The following is a 20,665-nucleotide window of genomic DNA, read 5'->3' as shown; positions in this document are numbered from 1 at the left end:
ACACACACACACACACACACACACACACACACACACATTCTTTTGGAGAGTCATAATGCACATTAACATATTCAAGGCTCTGAGAATTGCTACGAGAAAGAAATCTGCTTAACATTTGTTTTACTCACCCCTTTTTTTTCCCTTCCACAAAACCCTATTAATCCCCCATGTAAGTCATTAAGAAAAATTTAAAACTATGTTTTGGGGAATGTGACCTTGAGCTGAGGTTCCTCCAACTACAGTGTAATTCACTGCAAAGATTTTTGTTATCAAATTATTTTGAAATTTTTAAGCAATCCCAGGAAGGGTTTGGTTTCAAGGAAGTTTCTCTGGGGATCAAGTCTAATCTTTAAACTGGAGGACCTGCCTGTATGTCACATGACTGACTAGCACCAGCAAGAATGACATCTGGGACCCTTGCTTTGTTTTTTGCCCTGTTCACACCTGAGTTTCTGAGAAGTTCCTGATCTTCTGAACTTCCCTTTTACCTCTTATTTTTGGCCTCGTAAAAATCCCTTAGGGGAAAAACCAAAACAAAGTACATTTGATACTCCTCTGGTGTTTGGCTCCCATCCCTCGGCTTCGATTCACATTTACCCCTTAAATTCTACCCAGCTACTTCAGAAATAATCCAACCAGATTCAGTTTATCCTAAAGTCCTGGTGCTGGATTGTGTCCACTCATTCATTCACTGGAGAGATATATTTCTGTTTCCCTAAGATGAGGCAGGCAGTATGCCAGGCACTGGGGCTCCAGCAGTGACCCAGACAGATATGGGCCGGATCTTACAGAGTTTTTGATCTAATGACAATGCCAGTGAGGTGGTCTAGGGCCCTGGCCAGGAACTAGGCAGGTCCCAGGTAAGACAACCAGGGATTGCTAACTGTTAAAGATAATGGACACTGGAACTGAATTGTACATAGGTAATTCCATTTTCTTTAAAATTTACAATTGTATATCCTTTTAAATAGAGTGGTTATTGTCTCTTTGGCTGCTTAAATTGTATATGAAAAGCAAAGCTGACTATAAAAGCATGATGATTTCCTTTTAGATTAACTGATCTTGTAGATAATATAACCAGAACCAAGTTTACTTAGTGGCTGCATATTCTAACTTCAGTAAAATAAGTAGAGACCGATAAAAACCTTCTTCAGGGCTGGTGTTGTAACTTAGAAGTTTATTTTATTTTTATTTTTTTGAGTCACTTTATTTGTTTAAGTAATCTCTATGTCCAACGTGGAGCTTGAACTCACCACCCCAAGATCAGGCATCACATGTTCCACCTCCTGGGCCAGCCAGGTGCCCCCACTCAAAACTTCTAAATGCTAAGTGAATGCTAGGTATTCATATGTGCAGGGGAAAAAAAAGTTAAGAACTTTTTTATGTACAAATTCTTTTGAAGTGAGGGTTGTAATTTTTTGCAAGTATTTAGGAACCACTGGGCTTGGATAACTTTGGAGGAGAGCGGGGGTTCTGAGAATCGGATCAGAAAACCTGGCTTCAGACAGTTTAGTATCTTTCTCTTCCTTGTCCTCCTTTGTGAATATGAAATTCTACCAATTCCAGCTTCTCCTTTTCCCTGATTTTAAGATGAATTGAGCTCCTTTTCCAGGGACAGAGAGACTGGCAGCTCTTTGGAAGCTTAAGCTGTTCCCTCCCTCAAGGTGGATGGGTTTGGGGGCTAGAGGTGAGGTGGTGCTTTGGGAAGGGAGTGGTGGTCACTTCCTCACAAGCCACTGTAGGTGACCTAGGCTTTTGGGTCAAGATATACTCAGGAGCAACTCAGGGAAAATTCTCTACCAAACTTCACGTTCCTAGCACCAGAACAACAACAACAAAAATTTTTAAAGAACTCTTTCTCCTAGATCCTGTGCTCATCTCCATAAAATGTGGTCATTACGCCCCAACTAGTCTTATCCATAGGCAGAATAGATAGTCCTTCATTCCAAAATGACGACCCTTAAATAATTCCTGGGGATGTAAGGTGCAGCATGGTGGTTATAGTTAATAATATGGTACTGTCGATTTGGAAGGTGCTAGGAGTAGGTCTTAAAGTTGTCATCACAAGAAATAAAATTCTTTGTAACTGTGTGGAGACCAGTTTTATTTAACTAGATTTATCGTGATAAATTTCACAAAAATACAAATATTGAATCGTTACATATATATGCCAATTATATTTCAATTAAAAACAAATGCAACAAAAAAACCCCAAAGCCAAAAATGACAACCCAACTTCCTGCCCATCTACCACTTTAGCTAGCTTCACCCTTTTTAATTCTTGAGAACTTTTTTCTTTAAAATGCACATATCCCTTGGAGGAGTTATAACTTAATTTAGGAGTTATTACTTATCAAATACCACGTCCTAAACAGAATTCCTGATTTTCCATCTCAGTAGTTCACACACTTAGACTAGAAACACACCCTTCCCCCTATGTTTCTTACACAGTGCATTGCCCTTTCTTGTCGCTTTTCCCCCCAACATATATCTAAAGTCTACTTCTCTCCCTTTCCACTGCCACCACCTAGTTCAAGCCACCTTCACACGTCCCCTGCAAGGTCCTCCAATGCATTTCACCCTCCCTTCACTGAGTGCTATAATTACTGTTTACTCACCTGCCTCTTCCCATATGAGTTAAGGGCCTGGTTTGTTGAGAGAGAATGAATCTAAGTGACACTATCTTCTAAGCCACTGGAGATAAGGCTGGAGGTGAGGTTGTGAATTCTATTTAGTGTGCTCAATGAGAGCGTTCTTTCCCTAGGTCTTCTCTCTGGATACTTAAACAAAAGAAAACAAAACAAAACAAAAACCCAGAGATATATTTTGAACGATAACTTGGCCTGAAATGAATCCTAATCAGTTTAGACAGTAAAATATAAGACTCGATTTAGAACCAAGAAATTTTTCAAAGCTTTACCTATCAGAGTAATCTTTGGTGTTTTTTCATCGTGTTGAAATCCTTGATGAAGCACATGGCAAAGTGTACTTAAGAGATGATTCTGGGTAAATTAAACAATTGGTATGCCTTTGAATTAAGATTATTGGTATGCGGGAGCGCCCGCACAGCGTAAAGATCCCTTTTAACCTTTTGGACTTCGGGGTCCGGTTGCCATGTAAGGAGGGAAAGCTAACATCACATCGGGATGGCTTGCAGGCTAATTATACTAATTACCATCCCTGTTCCTGCAGCTCCTGCCTTTCTCCAATGTGCCTTGGTGCCCATTTGCACTCCTACCAGCAGATGCAGAGGAGAAAAGAGAAAATGCCCAGAAAAGTTAATTTAGCATTTCTGAAGTTTAACTGGGAGCAGGTTGACTACAATACATATCCAAACTCTTGTTCTTTAAAAACCTTACTTTAGGGGCACTTGGGTGGCTCAGTCGGTTAAGCATCCGACCTCGGCTCAGGTCATGATCTCACGGTTTATGAGTTCAAGCCCTGCATCAGGTTCTGTGCTGACAGCTCTGAACCTGGAGCCTGCTTCGGATTCTGTGTTTCCCTCTCTCTCTGCCCCTCCCACTCACACTCTGTCTGTCTCTGTCTCTCAAAAATGAATAAATGCTAAGAAAAAACAATTTTTTTAAATAAAAAACATAAAAACCTTACTTTATTTTTCTTATTGTCTGTCTCTTCTTGTCATATTTCCTTCATCCTCTCTCTGAAACATCTCCTCTCTTTCTAAAATCACAGACTCCTTGCATAAGAGACTGTTAAAAACTGAGAACAAACTGAGGGTTGATGGGGGGTGGGAGGGAGGGCAGGGTGGGTGATGGGTATTGAGGAGGGCACCTTTTGGGATGAGCACTGGGTGTTGTATGGAAACCAATTTGACAGTAAATTTCATATATTAAAAAATAAAAAAAAAATAAAAAAAAAAATAAAATAAAATAAATAAAATAAAATCACAGACTCCTAGAGTATCTGGTGTAACATCCCCCGCAGGGAAAACCGAGGCTCAGAGAATTGGAATGGTTTGCCCACAGCAATTGGAAACTAAGTCTTTGACTTATGGCCTTAACCTCGGTGCTGCCTTGTCTCTCTCAGAGAGTAACAAGGAGAAAGAAGACTTCCAGTGCTTGCAGGAAAAAAATTGCTCTTTCTTTTATTTGGGAAAAAAAAAAAAAAGTAACAATATGATACATGCATTTGTGCTTTCAAAATATTAATTTTCCCAGTTAAAGAGCTAAACCCATGTGAAAGAATAAAAGAGAGGGGCACCTGGGTGGCTCAATTGATTAAGCGTCCGACTTCGGCTCAGGTCATGACCTCGTGGTTACTGGGTTCAAGCCCGGCGTCAGGTTCTGTGCTGACAGCTCAGAGCCTGGAGCCTGCTTCCCATTCTGTGTCTCCCTCTCTCCCTCTCTGCCCCTTCTCTGCTCACACTCTGTTTCTCTCTCAAAAATAGATAAACATTAAAAAAAATTTTTTTAAGAATAAAAGAAGAAATCCCAATTAAACTAGAAAATAAAAATACTTTGAATATAAATTTATCATTAGATTTCTGACTTGTTTCTCCAGTTAACTGATTAGCTGCCCAGTATTTTTAAAGTACAAAGCTCTGATAATGTCCTTCTAATCACACTCTATTGAACAATGGGAACCCTCAGCCCTGGATGAATTCAAGAGGCTTAGAACTCCCTCCCATGCCTCACTAGTTTTTTCACTTTCTTTTCTTGGATTTGGTTCACTATTTGTCTTCTTCTACATTCTCAGATGCTCGAAAGGCACCCATTCAAGTGTCTCTTTATTTAGGTACACTGTAAAAATTAAAGTTGAAATAAAAATGACACATCAAATAGATTACACTCCACAGAAATATTCCTAGGGAGGGCTGCTTTCAATTCAGTCTCTAAGCATAGCCAGAGAATATAGGACCTGCGGCTCAAAAGGGTTGACAGAGACTGACTTAAGGGTAATTGCTCATAGCATAATGGGGTTTGTAGCGATCCAGATTGTCCCCTTAGTATCTTGCAGAAGTGCCAGAGTGTACACAAATGCAAAGTATCCACCAAACATTCTGGGAGAGAATCGTAAGAATCACGTGGTCAGCCTACACCCCTCACTTTCTTTAGCCCACATGGTCCTCATGGACTGACCTCATCTGCTTCTCCCAGGCTCCTCGCTGAGCACTCTCCTCTCATTCACCTGCTCCAGCCCAGCTATCTTCCATTCTACTCCTTGAATTCCACCTGCAGTTCTCTGCTTGGAGGCCCTGCCCCCGCCCTCACCTGTTCCCTTGACCTGGAATGCTCTCCCTTCTTAGGACTGGTTCCTCATCCCAAGGGAAGCCTTTCTGAACCCTTAACCTATAGGAGGCACTGCCTCTATCCGGTCCATCTCCAGCCCATCATCCTATGTGTTTCCCTCATCGCACCTACCATGATCTGACATTATTGACTTAATTTTTTACTGTTTGTTGTCTGTGCCTATTCCCCTCCCCTAAGGAGGTCAGCTCCAAAGGAATCTGCTTGTCTTGCTCACCCTAAGTATCCCCAGCAGCTCACATAGCACCTGGCATGTTGTAGATGCTTAATGAATATTTGTTGAATATATGAATTAATGAATAAAACAAGCTGGAGGATTGTGGATTATTGTTCCAATAGCAATGGGCTATCCAAGAACATCAGTGTCAGAAGTAAGACACATAGACTCATCAGCCCAAGGCAATTGCTTCTAACTGGAACTTTTCCTAAACCAGGGCTGTACTCTGACAGTCCCTTGTAATGTTTCCTGTCGCATAGCAGTTTAAATTCCTCACTGAGAAAATGCCCAAGCAGTACTGGGAGGTATGATGCACCTATTAATGGTAGGTTCTGGGGACACAGAGATGAGGAACCTCCAGCCCTTTCCTGAAAGATCTTGTAGTCTAACGGGGGGAAGACAGAAGGGGCTTTATTGTTTGTAAATTGCCTAGACCACAGGGTTTTCTTAGCACACGAAGCTGTCTCAGCAGTGTTGTTCTATGATATAAGGTACTGAAATGGTTCCTGAATCCTTCACCCTTTGAAGCCTAGGACAGTTTGGATTCCACCAAAGTGTCCAACGTTTCAAAACCAATAATTTTTTAAAACCTACCCATTACTAAGCTCCTATTATATGCTAGACCTTGCTCTGGGCATTTTTTACAGTTTTTCTCCCCAGGTAGTTCCAATTATGTTACACTCATTTTTACCTATGATGTCACTGAGACCCAGGAAAATTCAGTAACTTGTTCAGGGTCACATAACTAGTAAGTGAAAGCCATAAATCAAATCCAGGGTTTTTTTTTAATGTTTATTTATTTATTTTGAGAGAGAGAGTGAATGCATGAGCGAGGTAAGGGCAGTGAGAGAGAGGGAGAGAGACAATGCCAAGCAGGCTCCACACTGTCCAAATCCAGGTTTTTCTAATGTCAGAACCCATGTTCCTTGCACTACACTACAGGCCGTTGTTTCAAATATTGCAGGATTCAGTTCTTCCATTTTTCACCTATAATGGATCTCTTCCCAATTTCCCTTCTCTGCTCATGTCAAAGAACATCTTATGCATGCCAGGTAAAAACCATATAGACCCAGGCAGTCTTTTTACAAAAAGGGTGCAGACCAAAAGCATTGTACTGATAGAATCATTAAAGAATGTGGTAGGAGCTCTAAGGATACCTAGAAGACATGGGGTAAAAGTAACACTAAACAATAAATTGCAGATGTAACTGACATGAGACCCTTAATGGGACTCAGCTTCTGCTTCCCTTTTGATAACTGCAGAGGCTTTCTGGGTGATACCATTTATCCCCTAGGTCTGTCCAGATTCCTCTCATCTCTTGCCTTCGCATAGCTGTTTTCAGCCCTTAACAGTCACCCAAAAAGTATTCATTGATGAAAAGCAGCTATATCTTCCAAGGGGTGTGACTTCCCCAGTGAATGGGCAGCAGTGAATGCTGGCTTCCCAGGGAAGCCAAACTCTTCCTCCATCTCAGAGAAGCAGTTCCATTCCTCCCAGCCCCTGTCTATGTGATTTTCATAATTTTTTTCTTTCAGATATTCCTACTTGGAAAATTGTGATTTTATTCCTGCTCATTAAGTCTTGTAAATATTACGATTTGACACATCACATCCCCCAGTGAGTTTCCCTTTGCAAACTCTGGGCTGTTTGGACGGGTGCAGAAACAGGCAGGAAGGCTGGAGTTGGTGGGAATAAAGACCCCCTTTCTTCCCCCACATAACGTGTAGCCAATGGCAGGGCACTACTGGAAAAGTGCAAGCATAAGGGAGGAAAACTTTTAAGAATAATTATTAACCTTTTTTTTTTTAAGTTTATTTATTTTGAGAGAGAGAGGGAGTGTGTGGGGGAGGGTCAGAGAGAGAGGGAGGAGAGAATCCCAAGCAGGTTCTGCACTGTCAGCGCAGAGCCCAATGTGGGGCTCAAACTCGTGAACCGTGTGATCATGACCTGAGCTGAAATCAAGAGGAGGATGCTTCACCAAATGAGCTATGCAAATGCCCCCAGAGTAATTATTATTCTGCTGAGGGAGTAAAATTGATTTTCCTTTAAAACCACTCTGGAGTGTCAGGCAAGTATCAAATTATCTTTCACCCTCTTGAGTTTGAAATAGTTTTGTAGATACATGTGACAACGAACTTCAAAACAAAGGCTTTTAGAGGAGACAGGTCTCTAGTTGCTCTCCTCTCTAAACACGTCTTCTAAGAAGGCATACACCAATGGGAGAAAGGATGGGATGAAGAACAAGGGAAATAGTGGAAGAGAAAATGAGGGGCAATGGGCCGAGGATAGGAGAGAGGGAGAGTCAGAAACAAGGGCCACACTGGGGTTTAAGTGTTCTGCTTCCTTTTCTATTTCATTAGCACAAATAATGGGGCTGCCCATGGGTTTCAAATCCACTTAAGCTCTTCTCGGGAGCCGGTTGTGGCCTGAGGCACAGGCTGACTCTCAGAGGAGAGCCAGGCAGTGACAGAGGCAGAAGTCGGATGGAAAGCCTCTGACACGTGAGCAGTCGGGTGGCGTCAACAACAGCTGACCTGTCATAAGACCTTGGGAAGAAAACCAATGAGAATCTTGTTTCAGAGCAACTAGTGCCCAGCCAGCTCCCTGCTAGGTGCTTGGAAACAGATTGACTAGCATAATGGAGTGGTTTTGTAATCTGTCATAATACCATAAGCCACAGACCCACAGACTTTGACCCCTCACAGGTATAATCAGCTCCTTTATTCAGCTGTACATGTTCTCCCATGGGGAGGGGAGAAGGGGGCCCTTCTTCTAATTACATATCCACCACGGATGTTTTGCTGGAGAACAAAGCATTATATTCATTAACAACAATCGTATAAACCAGCTTCTTTTTGCTAGCCAGTTAACTAATTGACAGTTAAGAATTTGTATTAATAATATACTGCAGCGAGGCCTGGCTTAATCTGACAGTTTTATTAAACACATAGGCAAGCTCTACAAGCCAGCATGACTGTCAGCCCTTACATAGGAATCCTGCTTACAAATGATCTTAACTTGCCTGTAAAACAATATCACGCTGGCAGAAAATTGTTCTCTCAGGTCCGAGTCCAGGAGTCAGCAGAGTTATTTGCTTGGGTGATTTGTTGTTGTTCTTCCCTTTGTGATGCCTCTGAACAGGGAAGTGATTTTGTCCATATTTTCTTAAGATCTTAATGGCGTGGTTCACTTGTTCTGGACTAAATTATCCGGGTAGTGAATTATTCTGACTCTTCTTTTCTGCTTTTCTGTGTCCCTTAGCCTCTTGTTTAAAATTTTATCTTAGGGGGTAGAGAAAGTACTATTTCTCAAATCGTTAGCAAATCCATCAAAAGGTAAGGGGTGGTTAGAAATGGAGAAACTCAAATTCTATCATTTCACTGCCCTTTCCAGTCTTTGCCTTTGAAATTCTAACCATTTTTCCAGACCCAGCTTAAATAGTCCCTCCTCCATGACATCTTTAATTTCTTTCACTGATGGAAACCAAATATGTTCCTCTTCTGCTCTCCCAGCACGTGCACCACCTTCTCTTGTGCCCTTGACTCACTATCACCCTCTTGGCACACAGTCTGTCTCATCTCTGCCCTCATCCTCCCTCCCGTGATCCTTTGCCTATAGTGAATTCTTACTATTTGCTGGGTCAGATGGAATTTATTCTTTATTGCTTGTTCTTCGTCCGTAAGCACTCTTTTGATCGCTATTCTTTTTATCACTGTCTCTAGAATCCAGTCCTCTGTGGCAAGATGTTAAATACCTCTGGCCCGTCTCCCTGCTTCAGTCCCAGCCTCCTTGAAATGGATCTTTCTAAGACATAAATACAGTCACTCCTCTGCTTAAAATCCTTCCACTGTTCTTCGTTCCATCATTCCTTCCCCAAATATTTACAGAGACTGCACTGGGTGCCATCCACTGTGTTGGGAGCTGGGGATTCGGCAGGGAACAAAACTCTCCAAAATCCTGTACACGTGGAGCCGACACTCCAGTGGGGAGATAAGCAATAATAAATGAGAATATAATATGTCAGATGGTGATAAGGGCTACAGGAAAAAGAAAACAAGAGATGGGGTCAGGAATGAGGGAAGGGAAGGTGCTATCCTGGGTCAGTCAGGAAAGGCTTCTGCACAAAGGTGACTGAGCAGGTGGTGGCCAAGCGAGGGAACAAGCCAAGTGGAAAACCTGAAGGAAGAGGTCCCTAGGCAGAGGGGACAACAGTGAAGGAGGTCTTGGGGTATGAAGGGGCAGTCCGGTGTGGTCGAACAGAACGAGGGTGAAGTAGGAGGTAGGAGGTAGATAATGTTGGACTTTGTGGACATTAGGAAAACTTTGGATTTTTTACTCTGAGTGAGGAGAGCTTTGAAGGATTTTCAGCCAAGGAGAGTTTTGATTTAACTTCAGGGTTTTTTTTTTAATGTTTATTTTTGAAAGAGAGACAGACAGAGCATGAGCGGGGGAGGGGCAGAGAGAGAGGGAGACACAGAATCCGAAGCAGGCTCCAGACTCTGAGCTCTCAGCACAGGGCCAAAGCTGGGCTCGAACCCACAAACTGTGAGATCCTGACGTGAGCCAAAGTCGGACACTGAGCCGATTGAGCCACCCAGGTGCCCCTAAACTTCAGTTTTTAAAAGATCCCCCTGGCTGCTGTGTTGAGTAGAGGACTGGGGAGGGCTGGATAAAGATGGAAGTAGGGAGACCTGTTCAGAGGCTTATTGCAGCAATCCAACAGAGAGATGGCAGGTACTTGGACCAGGGTGGATCATGCAGGTGGTGAGAAGTGGCTACACTGGATGTTTTTGAAGGTAGAGCCAACAGGAGGACTTGCAGGTGGTATGGCTGGAAGGAGAGGGGGAGGGGAGAGGAATGAAAGGTGACTGCCAATTTTAAAATATTATTATTTATTTAGAGAAACTGGAAGCATGGCTTAGGACAAAGACTTTGGGTTTTTCATCCTAGGACTCCATTTGGCCCACCTCTCCGTGTCATCACGCGCCTCTCTCTTTCTATATTCTGTGTTCCATTCACACCCAGCTCCTCCATGTTTCACCCTCACATTCTTTCACATGCCTGAGTCTTTGTTCACGCTAATCTCTTCTACTGGACGGCCAAAGTGTGGTCATCTGTCCACCGCGCAAACTCCTATTCGTCCTTCAATAACTCTAAAATGACACATCCTCTGTGTAGTCTGGTTTCTTTTTCATTCTCTCTCTCTCTCTCTCTCTCTCTCTCTCTCTCTCCCCTGAGCAGCTCTCTTTCCCTCTTTTGTATTAGGCTTACTTATTCAGATCCCCTGCATCTGGGGCTTCTGGAGAAAGCGTGCTCCCAGAGAGTGGGACACTGTCATATTTATCACTCTAACCCTACCACAGTAAGGTGATAGGCTTTCATTGGTGGGCTTTCATTAAGTGTTTATTAACTCAGTGAATGAATGGGAATCATGGAGAGATGTGCCTCTTTCTCCAAATCTGTCTTCCCCCTAACCTGTCCTTGTACAAAAAGTTTTGGTTCATCTACCCTCTCTCTGTAACCTCATAAGCACTCATGCTACCTGGCAGGGCATGTGATGAAGTGACTTGATGGATAAACACTGATTTGGTTTGGAAACTCAGGAATAAAATTTTATTTGCACCTTAAATATGTTTTAAAATATCAAATGGACTTAGGACTGCTTTCACTGTCCCCTGAATAAGGTGGTTTGCAAGGAATGGCAGCCTTCAAGTTCACTCCCAGGAAAGATTTCTCACAGGTCGTGGAACAGAAAGGCTCATGGAACAAGTTAAGCTACTCAGATCAAAAGATTTATTGAATCTATTTAAAACACAGGATAGGGGGACACCTGTGTAGCTCAGCTGGTTAAGCATCTGACTCTTGATTTCAGCTCGGGTCATGATCTCACAGTTCGTGAGTTGTAGCCCTGAATCGGGCTCTGTGCTGACAGCGCGGAGCCTGCTTGGGATTCTCTCTCTCTCTCTCTCTCTCTCTCTCTCTCTCTCTCTCTCTCTTTCTCTCTCTCTCTCTCTCCCCTCCCCTCCCCCACTCATGCTCTTCCCACCCCTCCCGCCCCCCACTCGTGCTCTTTCCACCCCTCACCCCCCCCCCATAGGGCGCCTGAGTGGTTGAGGTCGGTTAAGCATCTGACTCTTGATTTCACCTCGGGTCATGATCTTATAGTTCGTGAGTTTGAGCCCTGTATCAGGCTCTGTGTTGGCAGTATGAAACTTACTTGGGATTCTCTCTCTCCCTCTCTCTCTGCCTTCCCTACTTGTGCACACCCTCTCTCTTTTTCAAAATAAATAAATAAACATCAAAAAAATAAATAAAACTTAAAAACATACACGGGATGAGAAGCAGGGGGACATGGATGGGGTGAGTTAAAACCCTTTTGTTAGGGGACGAGCAGCATGAAAGGAAAACTACCTTTCTCTGCTTATGTTGTAGTTAGGTGGATCATGTTGAGGTTGGACAAGTTAGGGTAGGTCAGCAGAAAGAGCATGCCTGGAACTACCACATACCCCTTCGACTAGTTTGCTGTGGGTTTTATTTGCATTTCTGGGGCAGAGTGGCGGAGCGTACATGGGGTCATAAAGAATAAAACTGAGATCACCGGAAGATGGATGATTTTGTAATTATCAGCCTAGATGTAGCATGATCCATACTCTATGACAGGTCTTGTCATCCCTTTTTATCTATAAGTAGCACTCTTGTTGTTCTGTCCTTTTAAACATACAGCATATCTTACAGGCTATCAGTTCACTTACTACCTAATACCTAGCACGTCATATGAATTCTAGCTGTTTCATAGTCTATTTGCTCACTCATCTGCACTTGATAGATCCTAGGAGTTTTCTCTCTCATAAGCTACTCATTTACTTTCCACCTATGCTGAACGATTTTTGTGCATTTTATCTATCTTAGCTGTTTTTCTTTCTTTTATAGCAGAATTGGATATTCTTAAATAACATGGCAAACACATGTACTTATAGGCTGGAAAAGAGAGAGCCTAAAATGCCAGCTTAAGTGTATCTGTGCCCTAATACGATGTCTAGGGAGGTAATTACACCCAGTAATTTATGCCACTCGCCACCCACAGTGCATTCCCATGATTGGCTTACTGAAGAACATGTTTAAGGGCAAAAGAAAAATGAAAGTCATAAAAACCTCTGGGATCATTAATTATGTAAATCCACACTTCTGGTTAATAATCAGAATAGTTAATTGGAAAATTTTGTTTCCAGTCACTTTAGTAACTCAGAATCTTTTTCTTTTCTTGCCTGCTCCCTAAAAGTCCTACACTATTTCCAAAATGGTATTGCTTAGCTGGAAGGAAGGAAGCCCAGGGGCAGGGATGTATGTATTATATGTATGTATTCATTAATTTATAGATTCACTCTGGTATTTTTTATTGTGTAAATTATTTTTTAAAAATAAACTTTTTTGCGGCATACTTTGCACACAATAAAACACACCCACTTAAGTGTGAGATTCAATGTTTTTTTTTCCAAATTTTTATTTAAATTCTAGTTAGTTAACATATAGTGTAATCAATGGGTTTTGACAAATGTTTGCCCCCATGTAAACATCACAATCAAGACATAGAGCATTTCCATAATTCCCGCCCCCCAATTTTTTCATCCCAGCAGCCATCTGACACAAAAGGTAATAGGCTCTAAAATGTCCATTTTTAAAGGATTTCACTTTCCTTAAAACCCAGTTCTTGCCTCCATGGGCAAATTGAGATACCTATAAAAACATCACTTAGTGGTTTCTTTCCAATAGGTGCTGGACAACACTTACCCAATACGTTGTTTTTACTTATTGGTGTCAGGAGTATAGGTGCTTTTAGTAACTGTTGTCGGCCTTGCCTTCTGCTGTCATCTTGAGAAATGGCCCAACCACAGTTCCTGTATTACTTCTTCTCACTTCTGAACCCTCAGCCATGGTCAGACAGGATGCATGACTGCCTTTTACATGCACCACATTTAACACATAACATAATGCAAACTCTATGCATTTGTTCACATGAAGTCCCAGTCTGTAAAGCCCTTTCCAGGACCAGCTCAAGCCCTGCCTCTCTGAGAAGCCTTTCCTAACCCACCCACACTTTTGGAGATCCCCTTCTATCCAGAGCAACCGTATTGTGCACATGGTTAGTGCACATGGTTAGTGTCAACATTTTAGTGTCTAGCCCGTGTCTGTCCCCTCCATAACTGGGTAGTGGACTTCTCAAGGGCAGAGAAGTGCCCTTCTGAATGGCAATGTCCAATGCCCAATGAAGAATCACTAAATGACTGAGCTCTTGAGACTTTCCTTGGCAGAATACATTATATTTGAGCAGGTCTCAAAACACTTTTTGACTCACAACAGATAATTGGATTTTTATCCCATGCCCTAGGCAATGACCTCAAAGGGACACAATGGGAGCTCTGGGTTCTGCACTTTGATATAGAAGCCATTCTGCCTTAAGGAAACCTGATGTGTGACAATCCAAACTTACAGAGTGTATAAATAATACATATTTTTTTGGAGAGTAGGCAAGGAGTTGTAGGAAGGGAAGGGACAAGAGAATATCCATGATTACTTTCCTTACGAAATGTTGTTCCACCGTAAGGAAAGCAGTCATCACAGGCTCCTTGAGGGCTTGATTTCTTCCTCTTTTGGTCTCCTCTGGGACTTCATCATGAATCTTCTCTCTTTCCAATTCCTTCTCCCTTATGCTATGAACAACTCCAATTTTCTTTAATTAAAAAGAAAGATGAAAAAAATATATTTATCCTGAGATCCTTGATCTCTCGCAGCTGTGATTATATGTTTCTCCTTCCCTTCTCTTCCAATTTTCAGAGTCTACATTCATTATCTTCACTTTCTCTATCTTTTCACTTCTTTAAAAAAAAAGTTTATTTACTTATTTTGAGAGGGAGAGAGAAAGAGAGAGAGAGAGAGAGCGAGCAGGGGTGGGGCAGAGAGAGAGGGAGAGAGAGAATCCCAAGTAGGCTCCATGTTGTCAGTGAGGAACGCAACACAGGGCTTGATCTCAGGAACTGTGAGATCATGACCTGAGCCAAAATCAAGAGTCAGATGCTTAACTGACTCAGCCACCCAGGTGGCTATGTTTTCACTCCTAAACCCACTCCAGCCTGGCATCATCTACTGACACTTCTCTTGCAAAGATCACTAAACTCATAACTGCCAAAGCAAATGGTCAATTTTCAGTACTATCTTTGTTTCATTCACAGAGTTGATCATTCTTTTTCTCTCTCTTCCAGATTTTCTTCCAATTCTCCTAAAACTCTTTGTCAGTCTCTTTCTTGTAAGCCTTTCTTTTTATCTTATCTTTCCAGATGTTGCCATTACTCAGGATTCTGCCCTTGGCCTGCTTATCTTTTCCTTTGTATAATCTCTTTTCCCAATTGCACTTATCCCCAAGCTTGAACTGTTACCTGTACAATAACAGTGAAATGTGGTTTTCCAGCCCAGCCCGTATTTCTCTCCCAAGATTGAGGTATTGTCTATTAACTTCTTCAAAGTCAACCTGCCCAAATTCTACTCATGTTGTTTTAATGGCACCACCATCTCTTCAACACCCAAGTCAGAACCTGGGTAACATCCTGACTTCTCTCTCTGCTTTCCTCCCACCCCTCATTCATTCAGGTCCTACTCCAGGAAGAGTAAACATCTTTTCTCTCAAATTTCCCCCATAATATAGACTGGAGTTGCATTTTACTTGGCAAGGATTGGATCCCAAAGGTGATGAGCACAGTGACAATTGGGAGAGTTAAAATTAACCTGAAAAAATTTTGCTACAGTCTATGAAGGATTAAATGTTATAGGAATTTCCCTTCTATCATAAACTACTAGAAAACCAGATAACCTATTTGAAACAACAGTGTCTAGACATTGGACAACAGGTTGTGCAAGATTGTAATCCCTGAGAGAAGGTAAAGAAAGAAGGAAAGATTTATCAGCACTATAGCTCATTGTCTGGAGGCAATTTCTAGGCTGTAGGGCAAGAAGAAGGAAACTAAACAGAGCCTGATGATCTTGCTGAGGTGAAAGACAGAGATCAGAGTTTGGGGGAATCTGAAGTGTAGAGTACCAGAGTAAAGGGAGGTGAACTCCAGAGAGCTACCCAGGAGTCCCTTTGAGTCTTTGGCTGAGTACTGATCTGAGCATATACAAGAGGAAACTCCCTAAGGCCTGGGAATAAACCACTCTAAAAACAGTAAGATAATCAAACGTTCAAAGTTCATGCAGGGCTAGGGGTGGTTTGTGTTTCCACCAGCCAGAACAGAGGCCTCCTGTTAGATAAAGTGCCTGCTTTTGTAGTGGGACTAACTTAGCTCTAGAATAATGGGCCTCTGTAGTGCAGTTCTTCCAGTGATGAATTCTTCAGCTTTTCTGTCTGAAAACATTTTATTTTGTTTTGTTTTGTGAAAGATATTTTTGCTAAGTATAGAAATCTAGGCTGACAGGTTTTTGTCTTTGTTTTCCAGTACTTTAAAGTGATGTTGCACTGTATTACTGCCAATGAAAAATCTGTTCTCATTTTAATTCTTCCTCTCTATATAATGTGTATTTTTTTCCTTTCCTGCTTCTAAGATATTCTCTTTATCACTGAGTTTCAGCAATTTGATTATGATGTGCCTTGAAGTAGTTTTCTTCATGTTTCTAGTGCTTGGGGATTTTTAAGTTCCTTAGACCTCAGTTTACAGTTTTCGTCAAATTTTGAAAAAGGTTCAGCTCTTACTTTTCTAAATATTTCTCAAAATGTTTTCCCCTTCTCATTCTGTGGAGGCTCAAATTATTATATATTAATCATTATATAATTAATATATAATGCAAATATATAATATATTCATATTATATAAATATGTGTATATTAATTATTACATATTAATATAATCTGTATATAAAGCTGCTTTAAGTTGTCCCACAGATCACTGATGTACTGTTCAACTTTATATTTCTTTTTTCTCTCTGTATTTCGTTTTGAATATTTTCTTCAATTTCACTAATTTGCAATGTCTAATCTGCTATTAACCTCATCCGGCATATATTTTACCTCAGACACTGTAGCTTTAATCTCTACATTTGGACTTTTAAAAATATCTTCTGTCAGTACACCTGGCAGTCCCAAGGATCTGCCTCTTGCTTCAACAGTATTTGGATGGAACAGATCCAGGGACACCTCTTCTACCAGCCTCTGACCACCCTCCAACATGTTTTCTAGTCCCAACTTTCAGAGCCATCTTCTCAGCCACCCTCTGCCTCTGAGATCAGCTAACACACTATTTTGAGCTTAGCTCATTATTACAGATCAACAATGAGCTGCCAGATTAATCAGAATTATTCCACTAAGTTGGAGACCGCCACCAATTGCCTGGTCAACATGCACCTGCGGGCCTCCTACACCTTCCTCTCTCTGGGCTTCTATTTCAACCATGAGGATGTGGCTCTGGAAGGTGTGAGCCACTTCTTCTACAAGTTGGCTGAGGAGAAGCACAAGGGTGCTGAGCATCTCTTGAAGATGCAAAACCAGTGTGGTGGCCATGCTCTCTTCCAGGATATGCAGAAGCCATCCCAAGATGAGTGGGGTAAAACTCAGGATGCCCTGGAAGCTGCCCTATTTCTGGAGAAGAACCTGAACCAGGCCCTTTTGAATCTGCATGCCTTGGGTTCTGCCCATGCAGACATGCATCTCTGTGACTTCCTGGAGAACCACTTCCTAGATGAGGAGGTGCAACTCATCGAGAAGATGCGCAACCTTCTGACTAACCTCCGCAGGCTGGCTGGCTCCCAGGCTGGGCTGGGTGAGTATCTCTTCGAAAGGCTCACCCTCAGCCACAACGAGGAGTCTCTGGAGCCCAGCAGCCTTTGAGGGGCCCCTTTGGCATACCTCTGGCTCCAGGCTTATGCCTGAGCCTCTCCCTACAACACTGGGCAGCTTTTTAACCATCCTGGAGCCCTCTCCTAAGCTGTGGCTGTGGACCAAATGGAAACAACAAAGCTTTTTGCAGCAGCTGGTGAAAAAAATTTTTTTAAATATCTTCCATGTCTCTACTTGATTTTTTGAACATACACTGCCGGAGTCCAGCTCCAGCAAGCAGGTCCAGGGGTTCCCAAAGGATGAACAGCATTGGCAAAAGAGTGAAAATAAAACAAAACTAAAATAAAAAACAAAAATAAAAATGGACACAGACAACAGCAGTGTGTTGAATTGGCCGCTTTATTGTGGTAAACGTGCCATTATATTTGCTAGCAATTTCCTTGTAGCATACGTCATCTATGTTTTCTAGCATTACCTAATTTTAAAAATGTTCCTATGTGTAATCACCCTTTAAGGAATAACATGGTTATTTTCTCATAATGTTCCCTCCTGCCCTTTGCTTATTGATTAATTTCTTACATTATTTTCATTATGTATCTACATTTATCTATAATCTATAGAGCGTTTGCTTTGCTGTTTTCATGAAAGGTCATCTATCTCTCAACACCTCAAATGGAACAGTTACAGGGACATGACCTCTTAGTTGTTTCCCTGAACCATTTGTGGTTTGAGGAACAAAAGTGTTCGCCTTGGTCCGAGGTGCCAGGCGGGGGTCAAGAGGGCCTTAGGAACCCACGCCTAGTACATTCTCAGAGAGACAATGCACCTAGGAACTAATGAACCATTCTGTACTTTAACCGACTAGGTTCAACCATCATCTGGAATGCCTCCTGGGGGCCAAGTGGGCCTAGGGGTTGGAGTAACTTGTGCCCATAGATACACTCCTTTGTTGCCAGAGTGGGGCTTTCAAATGCATGTGTCCCTCCTGGGCTTGCAAATGTATGAGGCTATCCTTCCTTCAAATAGAGGAGTCTCCATAGGGGATGGCAAGGGTCAAATGTAGGGCCGCACAATTTCCTTGCGGAACCTATTTTCTTTTCTAATGGTTTGTTTCCCAGGGGGCCTGTCAAGGACAGTTCCCCAACAGACAATTCCCCAGGTACTTTTATTAAGGCCAAATTATATAAAAGCGGGAGGACAAGAAGCTTCACTGTCAGTGGGCCGCCTTGCAGTCCCAGTCCATTCACAGCATCTGTCCTTGACATCAGGCTGGGATAGCTTGGCTTCCAGCAATACACAAAATATCATTTTAATACTGTCTGCTAATTCCAACGTGTATACCAGATCTGGATTTGCTTCAATTAATTGTTGTCTCTGCAAAATGGTGCATATTTTCTTGCTTTCTTTGTTTACCTAGTAATCTTGACTGGATGGCAGACATTGTGAACTTTACCTTGTTGAGTGATGGATATTTTTGAATTTTTGTAAATATTCTTCAACATTGTTCTGAAATGCACTTAAGTTACTTGGAAATCATTTGATCCTTTTGGGCCTTGCATTTAAGAGGTTATAGAATAAACTAGAATAGCATTTAGTTCAAGGGTAATAATCATTCCCCATTGTTGAGGCTATACTCTTCTGAGGATTCTGCAAATGCTGCGTGAATGATGAGGTTTTCTAGACTGGCTGGTGGGAACACTGCTGTTAGCCCTATGCAAGCATCAGGTATTATTCTCTGTGATATTTCACATAGTTCTTTCTCGAGCCTCAGGTCATAATTTCACATGCTTGTGCCGATAAATACTCTTGAATATTTGAAGGTGATTTTCTGCAAATCTCTGGAGTTCTCTCTGCACAGCTCTCTCTTTTCTGGCACTTTGCACTATGAACTTTAATCGCTTGGTCTCCCCGGGCTCTTAGCTCCATGTCCTCAATTCAAGGAGTCCAAAAAGATCCACCTGAGTTCTACTCTTCTTTTCTGTGCCCTGGAAACTTTCAAGGCAGAAAGCTGGGGAAATCATGGGAATTGTTTCATTTGTTTCCTATCTTTTAGGGATTACTGTCCTTCATTGCCTGATGACCATTGTTTCATACATTTAATCTGATTCATTGTTCTTGCATCAGGTAGGATGGTAAATGCAATCATTGTTACTCTGTGATGGTTGAAAGCAGAAGTCCTAAAGGCTTCTCTAGATCTGCCTTAAAAAACTTAAAAGAAAGCACCGAAAGAATCAAACTCAAATAACTTAGTTGCATGTCAGGATGAAGTTCAAACTCTTTAAGAATATAACAAAGCCCAGTGTCTAACAATGTAAAATTCACAATGTCTGGCATCTAATAAAAATTACTATGTATACAAAGAACCAGGAAAATATGACCCACACCCAGGAGAAAAATCAACCAATAGAGACAGATCCAGAAATGACAGAGGTAATAGAGTTAGTGGACAAAGAATTAGAATTGTATAAGTATATTTGAGGATATAGAGGAAAACATGAGCATGATGAGGAGAGACATGAAAGATACATATTTTAGAGAGAATCAGAGACTTGGATTCTAGGATTGATGCTTCCACAGGCTGGCTGTATGACCCTAGAGAATACCTCTACCCTCTCTGGGCTAATGACATCTCTAAGACTCTCTTCCTCTCCCTCTCTTTCTCATCCCATAAGCTCTACATCCTAAATGTCTACCTGTCTCCATCTCCACTTCCTAATCATCTCTCCCCCAGACTATGGCAAACCTCTCATCCCAACTACCACCACACCCAATCCTTTTCTCCCACAACATAGCCAGAGAGATTTTTCTAAAATGAAAAATAAACCATGCCTGTTTTCTGGCCTTTCAGTGCCCTTAGGATAAAGTTCACAGTTCATATTGCAGACTCAAGGCCCCTCTTGGTCTGGTCCCTCCCTGCTTGCTCTCTTGAGCCTTTGGGGAAACCATTCTTGCCTTTCCCTCCTGGCTTCACTCCTATTCTTTCATCCTGGGGCATCCTGTCTGGAATATTTCTCCCAATGATGTTTCATTCAGTTCATGCCTGATTCTTCATTAAATTCCCAGCTTAAATGCCACTTCCTCAAGGCCCTCCCATAACTCAGGTGCTGCTCCTGCTATGTGCTCTCATATTTCTTTGCTTCCATAATCACGGCACTTATCTCACTTATCTCACCATATTATTATAATATTATTATATTATATTATATTATATTATATTATATTATATTATTATAATTGCTTAATTTTCTCTCCCCATCCCAACCTCTGTGCCTGGTCTCCATGGTATCCTAGCACCTAACCCAGGGTTTGGTTCTAAAATAAGTGAATATTTATCCTCTATAACGTACTGTAGTTCTGCTCCTT

General features: G+C 41.9%; 1 protein-coding gene across 1 annotated transcript; it reads left to right on the top strand.

Moving 5' to 3' along the window:
* The first annotated feature begins 16,497 nt into the window (after positions 1–16,497).
* Positions 16,498–17,594, top strand: LOC125938136 (ferritin light chain-like). Its single transcript, XM_049653178.1, has one exon. It carries the CDS (start codon positions 16,799–16,801, stop codon positions 17,351–17,353), a length of 555 nt encoding a protein of 184 aa, XP_049509135.1. The 5' UTR covers positions 16,498–16,798; the 3' UTR covers positions 17,354–17,594.
* The last annotated feature ends 3,071 nt before the right edge of the window (positions 17,595–20,665 follow it).

This window comes from Panthera uncia, assembly GCF_023721935.1.
Source record: "Panthera uncia isolate 11264 chromosome B2 unlocalized genomic scaffold, Puncia_PCG_1.0 HiC_scaffold_24, whole genome shotgun sequence".
NCBI classification, from domain to species: domain Eukaryota; kingdom Metazoa; phylum Chordata; class Mammalia; order Carnivora; family Felidae; genus Panthera; species Panthera uncia.
Note: the sequence above shows the minus strand (reverse complement) of the source record. Positions and strands in the feature narration are given on the sequence as shown.

Excerpts from the sequence above, each read along its gene's own strand:
- LOC125938136 (XM_049653178.1), top strand. The coding sequence starts at position 16,799 with ATGAGCTGCCAGATTAATCAGAATTATTCCACTAAGTTGGAGACCGCC.